At 43.8% G+C, this 10,511-nt stretch overlaps 1 protein-coding gene across 2 annotated transcripts; it reads left to right on the top strand.

The window, feature by feature from the left end:
- The first annotated feature begins 254 nt into the window (after nt 1–254).
- On the top strand, nt 255–8,474 carry LOC140342420 (dnaJ homolog subfamily A member 1-like). Of its 2 annotated transcripts, XM_072428599.1 has the most exons (8): nt 255–375; nt 2,540–2,674; nt 2,953–3,142; nt 3,285–3,389; nt 4,132–4,359; nt 5,916–6,146; nt 6,731–6,831; nt 7,444–8,474. In XM_072428599.1, exons 2-8 carry the CDS (start codon nt 2,543–2,545, stop codon nt 7,660–7,662), a joined length of 1,206 nt encoding a protein of 401 aa, XP_072284700.1. In that variant the 5' UTR covers nt 255–375; nt 2,540–2,542; the 3' UTR covers nt 7,663–8,474. The 2 variants fall into 2 exon arrangements, with proteins under 2 accessions (XP_072284700.1, XP_072284701.1); XM_072428600.1 differs by lacking the exon at nt 255–375 and having other exon boundaries at nt 392–2,674.
- The last annotated feature ends 2,037 nt before the right edge of the window (nt 8,475–10,511 follow it).

Here is a 10,511-nt window from a genome sequence, read left to right on the forward strand (position 1 = left end):
AAAATAATGCAAATAAGCATTGTGGGAGGGACTGATGGGGCCGCGTCTAAGCGAGGAGGCGTGATGCAAGAAAGGGTAGGCTTTGTAGGTGAGGGCGTGCCCTTAAAAGAAGGGTGTGTTCATTAGGTGACCGAGTTAATGTGTGTGGGCGTGGTCAAGACAGGAAGGCGCGATGAAAGGGAAGGTGGATAAGGAATGTGGGCGTGGTTGGAGCGTCTATGGGCGTGGTTGAGGCGTATGTGGGCGTGGTTGAGGCGTCTGTAGGCGTGCCCGTGCTTCCAGAGAGTTCGGAGAGAAATTAAAGGTACAGGCGGTCAGTGATTGGTGTGTGCAGGGACACCGCCGTGGCAGCGCTGCGATCATATCGGGCGACAGGCAAGTGCATGGCATTTCATACCTTATACATATCTGTGCAATGGTTATCTGTAACTATCTGTTATTATCCTTGCTACTATCGGTGAGTGATATCTGACCATTAGCAGGACTTCCTCTTCTTACCCCATACACAGGAAGATCCTATGCAATCATTGGGCAGAGCCGCTCCAATATCTGTCATTGGATAGTTTTGTATTGACAAATCAATATCTCATTTTGTGTGGCCGGCTTTTGAAGATCTATTGGTTGCAATTGAGCGACTGGTGGATCGCGCCCCCCTATAATAATATTGGGGAGCGTTTCTCTGTGTCCGCTATGGAATGACCACCTGGGGCGATATCATTGGTCAGTCCTAATCAACATGGCGGTGAATGCATGGCCATTTGGTAGCACAGCGATTGGATTGGCTAATTGTATGTATATGGGCAGCCTGGGGGTGGGGTCAGGATGGGAAGCTGGGCCAAAGAGCTAGCAATTTTCTCAGAAACCAACCTGTGTGAGATCCCTGAAACTGAACGTTACGGTGAATATTTCACCCATTACGACTTCAGTGACCGGACCTCAAAAAACACAGCACTGAGGCATTTATTGTTTTTTGTTAACGCGTTTTGCATTAATGTGTTTTTGCAGTGTGTATCGCGACGTTCAGTAATGCTAATGCTTGCAATAAACCAATCGTGAAGCTGCAAGTTAATAAATAAAGTCAGCTGACTTCCTCCTAAGGCCCCACCCCCATTTTTTCCTCCGTCCCCTTTTTCCTTCTGGAGAACAGGAAAAGTTTCTCCAACTCTTTTCAAAGTTTTAAGATTGACCCCAGGGTGACCCCTGCTGTGCAGGGACTGTACTGCAACCACTGGGAATGTTACAGAAGGTATTGGAGGAGGGTGACCCCATCTGACCCGGAGGTCACAAGAAGGGAGGGGAGGGCCTATGAAAGCCCCTAATTACCAAGAAAAGGCCACGTACCCTAAAAAAGTAGGTGACCCTCAAATATAATAAAAACCTGTTGATCCTGCCAGAATTTCAGTGCCCTCAATACTTCCTATGCTGACCTCTAATTTGTCCCTGGGGAACTATGAGGACTACAAAGCCCCCTTCACTTTATGGTATAAAAGGGGTATATGGGGGGTGTCTGTGTAGTCCTGTACTAGGCTGACCACTAATTCTGCAATATGTTGTTAGCCAGTTCAGTTTCTTAAAGTGCAATTGTCCTTTTTTTTGTATTTACATCTTATTGACAAGTGTGAGAGTGTCAGTAGGTTCATGGAAATAATCTTATCCGTGTTTGCCTTAATCTTGGAAAATGTCACTGAGCAAAATTCCTTGACTGTGTCCTTAGTCAGGGAATCTGTAAATCATTACATCACACCTGTCGTCACGGGGTCATAGTACTGCCCCAACGATGCCCCAATCCAGGGGTGTCAAACTCGGGCCCGCGGGCCAGATCTGGCCCGCACTGTAATAATATATGGCCTGCGAGTAAAAACCAAATGTCTACCAGAGCTAATACTACAAATCTCAGAATTCTCTGCTGGCACCTCAATTAGGACCCACAAGTGCCCCCTCCTCTGTTGACATTCATTAGTGACCTTCCTCAATTGTAGATATTTTTTCAATAAATATTAAGCTTGGCCTGCGTCGAAATTTTTCATTTTGACCCACTGTGTGTTTGACACCCCTGACCTAATCTGATTTCTCTTTGGTGCCATCTTTATTTGGGCATCATCTATGGTTACCCTCTACCAATCATGTACAGCCTGCTGCCAGTTCTTGGTGGTGCACAACATTCCGATCAAATTTCTTTTTTCTGGGTCACTGTGCGCCTCTATGCAATAAAGGCAGATTATGGCAGGTGGGCGGGGCCAACAGGGGGCTGTACATGAAAACAGCAAAGCAGTGCTTCTCCAATGAGCCTTTAGCAGTGGGCTGGGTCTTGGGAGGAGTTATGCAAATATCCATACTTTGATGAGTGTAAATGCAGAGTAGTGGGCGTTCCTGTACAGGCTGCATTTACATACAGACCTCCTTAGGTAACGCCCACGTATATTGTTAAACCTCCTTGATTGAAAGACATGAAATCCGATTAAAGGGGCGGAGCCAGGGCGAGAGGTGTAAATGTTCTAATGGTGTGACTCCTTCAATAACATTTTTTTTTCCTCCACAGAAAATGGTCAGGGAAACGGCATATTACGACATCCTCGGTGTGCCACCAAGGGCCACCAACGATGAGATAAAGCGGGCATTCAGACGATTGGCCTTAAGGTACCACCCTGACAAGAACCCCAACGCAGGTGAAAAGGTAAGTATTTCCGCTGTCCATATTTTCAGAAAATATCCCTTAAGGTATCCTTACCTACAGGAGTATAAGTTCCTGGTCCCCCCCACTAAGTGTTGTAGTATCTTCCACTTGTCTCTCTATCACTATGTGACGTATGGGGAGGAAGAAGGAACCACATCACTCAGTGGGGGGAACAAAGTCACGTGACACTTTTTTTTACTTTACAACGTTACCATCATTCACCCATCTTGTGCCTCAAAACCAAAAAGTTATTCATTTTGCATCCATTTTCTTTGCAGTTTAAGCAGATCTCCAAAGCGTATGACGTTCTGTCTGACTCCACCAAGAGGGAACTGTACGACCAAGGTGGGGAGTCGGCCATCAATGGCGAGAGCTCGTACCAAAGAGGGCGATGCAGCTCCGCTATGGACATCTTCAATTTATTTTTCGGAAGCCGATCCAGAAGCCGGTCTAGAGGAGAGAGGAAAGGTGAGAAGCGGGTGGGTGAAGAGGCAGAGTACGAGGAGCGTGTTGGGGCGGGGGGGGGGCAAAGTGGTCATAAGATGCTTAGTGTGCAGGTGCCTGAAATATTATTACATACATGTCAATGTTGTTACCTTTCCTTATCCAGGGAAGACCGTCACCTATTGCCTCCCGGTTTCCCTGGAAGAGTTGTACAATGGGGCCACACGTAAACTGTCCATCCAGAAGAATGTTATCTGCCTCAAGTGTAAAGGTAAGTGCATCAGGAGGAATCCTCCCCTGAGTCATTGGGGATTGTGTCAGGGGTGCCTTCACCATGGGGTCACTTATATTCCATGTCAGTTACCTGACTGGTGCTGGCTTTATGTGGCTGTACATTAGAGGATATTTACTTATAATAATATAATTGGTTTTCTCCACCCCAGGCCCTTTTTGCCTCGATAACTGCCCTTCTGACTATTCTGAAATTTAAAATACAAATAACAGTTTTCATGTCAACCAGCAGGTGGTGCTACTAAAATGGTGACTCCTCCCTGGTGCTGGGATTTCAGTAAGTCAGAGGGAGTTTTAAAACAAGCTGCTTTGTAGGTTTTGTTAGTTAACCTATTGATCTCTGGGGATCCTTTTTCACACTTTTAATGGAGTAAAAGAAATGTCTGCACTTCCTAATCATTTTTTAAAGAAGGCGGTTGCAAGAAGCATGAATCAAGCTAAAGATTAGGTCTGGGCCCATCTCATTGTTGGTTTGCCAGTGTTTGTTTATCAAAGGATTCCCAGAGCACATTGCATTACCTAGCATGCCGTCACAGCAGAGCAGCTTGCATTGAGGCTCCCTTTGTCTGACTGAAACCTCACAGACAGCACTGCTTATCATTCAATGGTTTTTACTGATCACTGCTTCATCCCCTTTTGAAACGAAAATTACAAAATATTCACATTTCGTTTTTTCCTGACTTTAATGTAAGATAGATTTTGAATTCCAATTCCCTTGGCAGGTTGCGGTGCTCGGCAGGGATCAGAAGTGCAATGCCGCAGGTGTCGGGGGACGGGTGTGGAGGCGCGGGTTCTGAGCCAGATCCCAGGAATGGTGCACTCCATCCAGACTACGTGTTCAGAGTGCAACGGCCAGGGTGAATGCATCAAGTCACGTGACCGGTGCCGCCACTGCGACGGGCGGAAGGTGGTGCGGGAGAAGAAAATCTTGGCAGTCCACATAGACAAAGGTGGGTACTCTCATCTACTGAACTCTTGTCATTTCTGTACAACTGTCTGGACATTGAGTACAAATTTGGCACCATCATGCTCTTATACTCTTTTTGTTCTGTGTCCCAACCCCTACACATTTTCTCCTCCCCATAACCAACTCCCATTCCTAAATGCTAATCTAGCTCTCCTTCCTCCTCCACAGCTGCCTACTTGCCTAGATCTGAAGGAGTGCCTACCCTGAGTCTTCTCTCGCCTTCACCTTAACACTTCGCCCCTGTGGGCATCTGTAAGGCTCATCTACCCTTCAGGAAATACCCTTTAGAGCTCTATGGGGCTGTATAATGGTGGCTAGGCGAGAAGTCTTACAGTGTGGAAATCCTTGCCCTTCAGATCTCAGTAAGTAGGCAACTCCCGTAGACACCAGTTCATTAAAGAATGACAAATTGCTGGTTCTTTAAAAACGGTTGCTGTGGTGCAGACTGCCATGCACCTGGAAAGGTGCCAACCTCTGGGAGCCACACGGGATAACATGCTTCCACCGCAGGTCTGAGCCTGCTGTTACACGGCAAACCTGCACCCTGGAACACCAATGTTCAACAAATAATTCATAATTCAATGATCAACATAAATAATTCATAATCTGAACTTTCCAACATATGGACCTTTCCAGAACTTTCCAGCAAACTTTCCAGATATGTTATCTGATGACAGCCTTTAAATATTGCTGGGCGGTGCACCCAGCAAAAACCACCTAGGGAGAACAGTGGTGCATGTTGTATTAAAGTGCACTCATCCTTTAGGACTGGATAGGATTTGAATTGAGCTTCATTACTTTCTTACTACATTGTTTTTATTTTTTGTTCTACTTTTTGCAGTTTGGGTATTTATTCCAATGTAGACCCTCCTCTGTGTCCTCCACCAGAGAGCATTTGAGTGACAACACTCAGGTTTACTATAAATGTGGGATTATTGTCACTTCTGAGGATAGCCTGACTACGTATGGATGGAGATACTTGTGGGCCCTCCTTACCATCTCTGAACCAGAAGCTAAAGCTTTGGTGGATGTGTTTTGTGGCACCTTAAGAGTATGTAGATGCTGAACCTGGGAGGAACCTCCAAACGAAGGGCTTGTGTACATGAGCAAAGTTCTCCTGGGACAACACAGGTCAGCTGATTCCCGTTGACTTCAATGGAGTAGTCTAGATGACCGTTCAAAGGTTGTTGTGTTTCACCAGCTTTGCGGTTCTTTTGGGCAGTGGCGTGTGGTGAGGCGCATTTGGATTGCTGGCAAAGCAGGTAAAATGCATACTCTAGACATGAGCGCCAATGTCACTGTGGTAGTCTCAATAACACCAGAGCCAGGAAATGGATGGAATGTTTTTGTGGAAGGAAGCCTGTAGAGGACATTCCTGGTGCAAAGTATTCCCAGGACCACGGAGCTTCGTGGCCACCGCACTAATCAATAAGCCATTGTGGCGCTCATAACTAGTGGCCTTCAAAAGTATTTCTTGCATATCTTGGTTTTCATATCTTGGACAGAATTTCAAAGACGATTTGGTGTCCTCTCTTCCAGGTATGAAGAACAGACAGAAGGTGATCTTCCATAGTGAGGGGGATCAAGCTCCTGGAATGCAGCCTGGTGACATCGTCATCATCCTGGAGCAGAAGGAACATGCGCTGTTCCAGAGGAAGGACAATGACCTGCTCATGAAGATGGAAATCCCGCTCGCCGACGCCCTCTGCGGGTGTAAACAGCAAGTCCAGATGTTGGATGGAAGGAGCATCCTGGTGACATCACAACCAGGTACGGGGTCCTGCTAGAGCTTCTTAATATTGGGATCCAAGAATCGATATCAACCCAGCGTGTCAGCACTGTGTCACTCTGTGGTGCAAAGAATATGTTTTGCAGGAGAGGCTGGAATCATAGCCATTACATCCGGACTATAAATGGGGGGCCTCTACAGTGAATCGGGGTATCAGGGCCCATAGACCACCCCCACAATTACCTTATATGGAAGTTTAAATTTATATAGACAATTTCTATATGTTCTATGATATATTAAGTCATTGTGGGTCTGCACGATGTTCATTCTAAAGCTATGTACATACACACGCCATATTTTCGCTGCTCGCTCGCAGATGATTGTCTTGGCATCTGTACAGGTGACCCCCCCCCCAAACCTACCTCCGCCCAATCTGTCCCCATTTTGCTTGGTGATCTGAGATGGTAGATCAGTATTGACCCCTCATGGGAGGAGCCAGTGGGCCTTTCCCCCAATCATAGTATATTCTCAGCACCATAGGCGCCGAATAAACAGTTTTTTTATTTTTATTTTTTTAAAAGCTTTTCAAAAAAAAATGTTTTTTCTATATTTTTTCTCACTTTAGGCAAAGTGATTAGTCCTGGAGAAACAAAGTGTATCCCTAAAGAGGGGATGCCCAAGTACCGCGATCCTTTTGAAAAAGGGGATCTTATCATTCAGTTCAAGGTATGTAGTTGTCCAGTTGTTGTAGCAAATACAATCTGTATCATGGGCCCACTGGGGGCTCTTTCCTATTTTTGCCCTGCAGGAAGGAAGGGCTTAGGCTGTGCCATTCATACTTATTAGCATCCCAATGCATCTCCTTAACACCCTATCTTACAGTGGGCTTCCCTCCCCCCATTTTTTCATAGCAGACGATATTAGATCGCCTTTTATCTCGCTGTATCAGGCTTCCTTCCTTCCTTTTTCTGCAACTGCCCCCTGGAAACTTCTGGAGAAGGGGATGCCAACGGCTGCCCACATCCTTCATCTATAAAGCAGTACGCCCCGGTGCTACATCTATGCTTCAGGAAACTGTTATGGTCATAACTTGCTCCTCCTGTCAGCAAGTTCCCAGAGTTAAACTGACAGCACTAAGTTTTTTTCGCTGTCTGTGCCCAAACCCCACCCCCATTGTGGAGATTCACCCTATTTGACCTGGTTATCATTGTCACCAAGAAAAATTTTGAGCAAAAAAAAAGTTATTGGCTCTATATACACTGTAAAAGTTCAGGTACTCATATTAGCTGTATGATGCCATAAGCTATTTTTAATTGTTTTTCTGTCCTCCTATTTTAGGTGAAGTTCCCAAAACCTGGCTGGATTCCCACTGACCGTCTCCAAGAGCTTCAAGAATTGTTCCCATCCAAATCGATGCCAAACTTGCCCGACAACACTGAGGATGTCTACCTAACGGACTACGACTCAAAGGAGAACCATGGACACCAACACAGAAGGGAGGCCTATGAAGAGGATGACAATGACTCCAGTCACCCTTTGCAGTGCCAAACCTCCTAATCCACAGCTGGGCACTGAGCATCTGCGGGATGGATCCAGTCAGGAATTAACAAAGGTCTTCTGGTCTTCATTGTGGTCAATAGTTAGTGGCAGACCACCTCGTCCAGGGCCCTTATTAGAAGTCCGCTGCAAGCTTTGCACTCTGGTTCCACTAACCAGATGTTCCAGGTAGCCCCTGCCGGATATCTGTGAGGCTTGTCTACGTCCCTCCCGGCAGCAATGGATGACTTGGGACAAGAGCCGTTGACCCTTGGTTGGTCTTCTCCATTGCTTTCCATGAAAAGCTGGAATTTTCCATGTGGTGCTATGCCTTCCGCTGACCTCAGCACTGGGCCCACTAACCTCTCAGTAACTCCTAGACCCAACTGATCCTGTTTCACAACAAATCCCTACGGATCACACAACAACCCATACGGATCACCTGACTCCTCTAATCCAATAGCACAGTCTAATTTTTATTTATGTTTCTACGGATGAACGCATTCCACTTTTTTGTGTGTGGATAAGCTTGAGACGCTCAGAACAATCTCTTTAAAATCAGACATTTACATGTTGGGGTTGGCGCTCGGCTGTCCCATGAATACACCCAAGTCGGTATGGCGCCTTCGCTACGCCGCTCTTGTTTACTGCCACCTGCTGTAATGTTTTGGTATTACTTTGTGCAATAGTGCTGATCCTGCACCAAACCAGGAACCTCGCGGATAGGAGGGATTGAAGTACCGAATGAACTCTGCCTGACGGTATTTGTCAATGCCTCGTATTCTTAATGTGAAGAATTCTCTTATTAAATGGTATTTTGGCTTAATAAAAAAGTGTCTCTTATTTTTGTGGCATCTGCTTTATACTTTTTATATGATGGAAGACCTATCCTTTGACAACATACAAAAACCAGTGAATTGAAAATATTCAACTGCTGCTGATCCAGAGGAAGGTAAATAAAATCCTTTAAAGCTTTGGCCCAATATGCATCAATTAGGATTATTTCAGCTAGAGTTTTAACCTCCTGGACTTGTTGCCAATGTTCTAAAGAGGAAAAGGTTCATTATCTTCTAAGAAGGGTTATGTTTTCTCACCTAACGGGAGAACTGCAAGAAGTAGGAAGTTTCAGTGGTAAACTTCACAACATTTATTGAAAACTTATATCGTATTCCAAATATTTTCCAAGTATACAAATAAAACAGACTACATTTTTATACAGAAAGTGCAGTTTACAAGGACAAGGATTTCCCTAAATTGTAGTAAGGGAAATGAATATTCAACTATATCTGACACGTTTCACAGGAAGAACCCACTTCTTCAGGGGAAATATCTAATCACTTTTTCAAAAATCATTGTAGTCTTTGAAATACTTGTTAAGATCTATCTCTTTGAAGGAAAGGTAAGTAACAATAAACCCCAAAACAGGTCCTGACATACAATTGATTGATGTAAATCCAACTTATATGTGTATCCATATAATAAGGAACCACCAAATAAAATTGATGTGGTTTAAAATATGCCCAAAAGGGTACACTTTTAAGTTGTATTTACATTAATCAATTGTATGCCATGACCCGTTTTAGGGTGTTACTCACCTTTTCTTTAATGAACTACATCTTGACAAGTTTTTCAAAGGCTTCAGCGATTTTTGAAAGTGTGAAGGCAATTCCCGTGAAGAAGCGGATTCTTTCTGCGAAACGTGTTGTGAATAGTTAAATATTTATCTCCCTTACTACAATTAAGGAATTCCTTGCATTTGGAAACTTTTTGTAAAAAAATGTAGTATGTTTTATTTGTATACTTGAAAAATATTTGGAATTTTAAAAGTTTTCAATAAATGTGAAGTTTTATATTATATATATATATATATATATATATATATATATATATAATATATATATTATTTTATTATCTGTTTACTTCTGAAACTCCCTACTATTTGTAGCTCTCCCCTCTGTTTGGTGAGCAAACATAACTATTCTTCCACGCTTATGCCTTTTATTTTTTTTCTTAATCTTAATTTTGATCTATATGGGAACTTCCAATCTGTTTTAGGTAAAGGATCAATTTTCTTATATTGTGTTTTTAAAGTATCAACAAAGTTTATAGCCTTGTGACTAACCTTCCTTTCAGAAGGGCTCACAATCTAATGTTTCCACTAAGTCATATTTCATTATTACAGTCTAAGGCCAATTTTTTGGGGGAGCTAAATAACCTAACTGCATGCTTTTGGGATGTGCAGAAAACCAACACAAACACAAGAAGAATAAACAAACTCTATGTGTCTAATGTCCAAATTCCATATTCTCCTGAAAATCAGCAGTGGATAGGTAGTGAAATCAATGATCCCCCTTTCCCAATAGCAAACCATATCCCAAATAAGTCAGCAAAATGTGCACATTGTAATATACAAAGTGACCACTAGAGGTCAGCAGAGTCTAATGTACCAGTGGCATTCCATTAATATATTTATATATTATATTAATTTATAATATATTTATTTTTTTTTTGCCTTCCACTTCATCCCCTTTAAACCTGAGCTGCAAGTCCAGGAAAAGGACCACCAGAGTCACGGAACATGTCTCCCATATGGAATGGGTGGGTTGTCTTTCTGAACACAAGGTCTGAGTCTGCGAGTGGGCTGGTTCTGGTATCATAACGTCACCCTGGGGGAAGTTTCGTACCCTTTGAGTGACACATAGACAGCAGTGTAGTGATACGGGCATGTCCAGATAACAATGGTGCGCATGCACGCTCGCCATGGATAGTACCGTTTTTTTTTTACAACTCCACCCCTGACCAGGACACTATCTGTACAGACAAAGTGTTGTGACTCTTTAACAACGTGCACAAAAATGTCACCCCACAGT

The sequence above is a fragment of the Pyxicephalus adspersus genome, chromosome 12, assembly GCF_032062135.1.
Source record: "Pyxicephalus adspersus chromosome 12, UCB_Pads_2.0, whole genome shotgun sequence".
Classification (NCBI taxonomy): domain Eukaryota; kingdom Metazoa; phylum Chordata; class Amphibia; order Anura; family Pyxicephalidae; genus Pyxicephalus; species Pyxicephalus adspersus.

Excerpts from the sequence above, each read along its gene's own strand:
- LOC140342420 (XM_072428599.1), top strand. The coding sequence starts at position 2,543 with ATGGTCAGGGAAACGGCATATTACGACATCCTCGGTGTGCCACCAAGG. Across the intron at positions 2,675-2,952 it reads ACCCCAACGCAGGTGAAAAG|TTTAAGCAGATCTCCAAAGC; the intron begins GTAAGTATTTCC and ends TTTTCTTTGCAG. Across the intron at positions 3,390-4,131 it reads TATCTGCCTCAAGTGTAAAG|GTTGCGGTGCTCGGCAGGGA; the intron begins GTAAGTGCATCA and ends TTCCCTTGGCAG.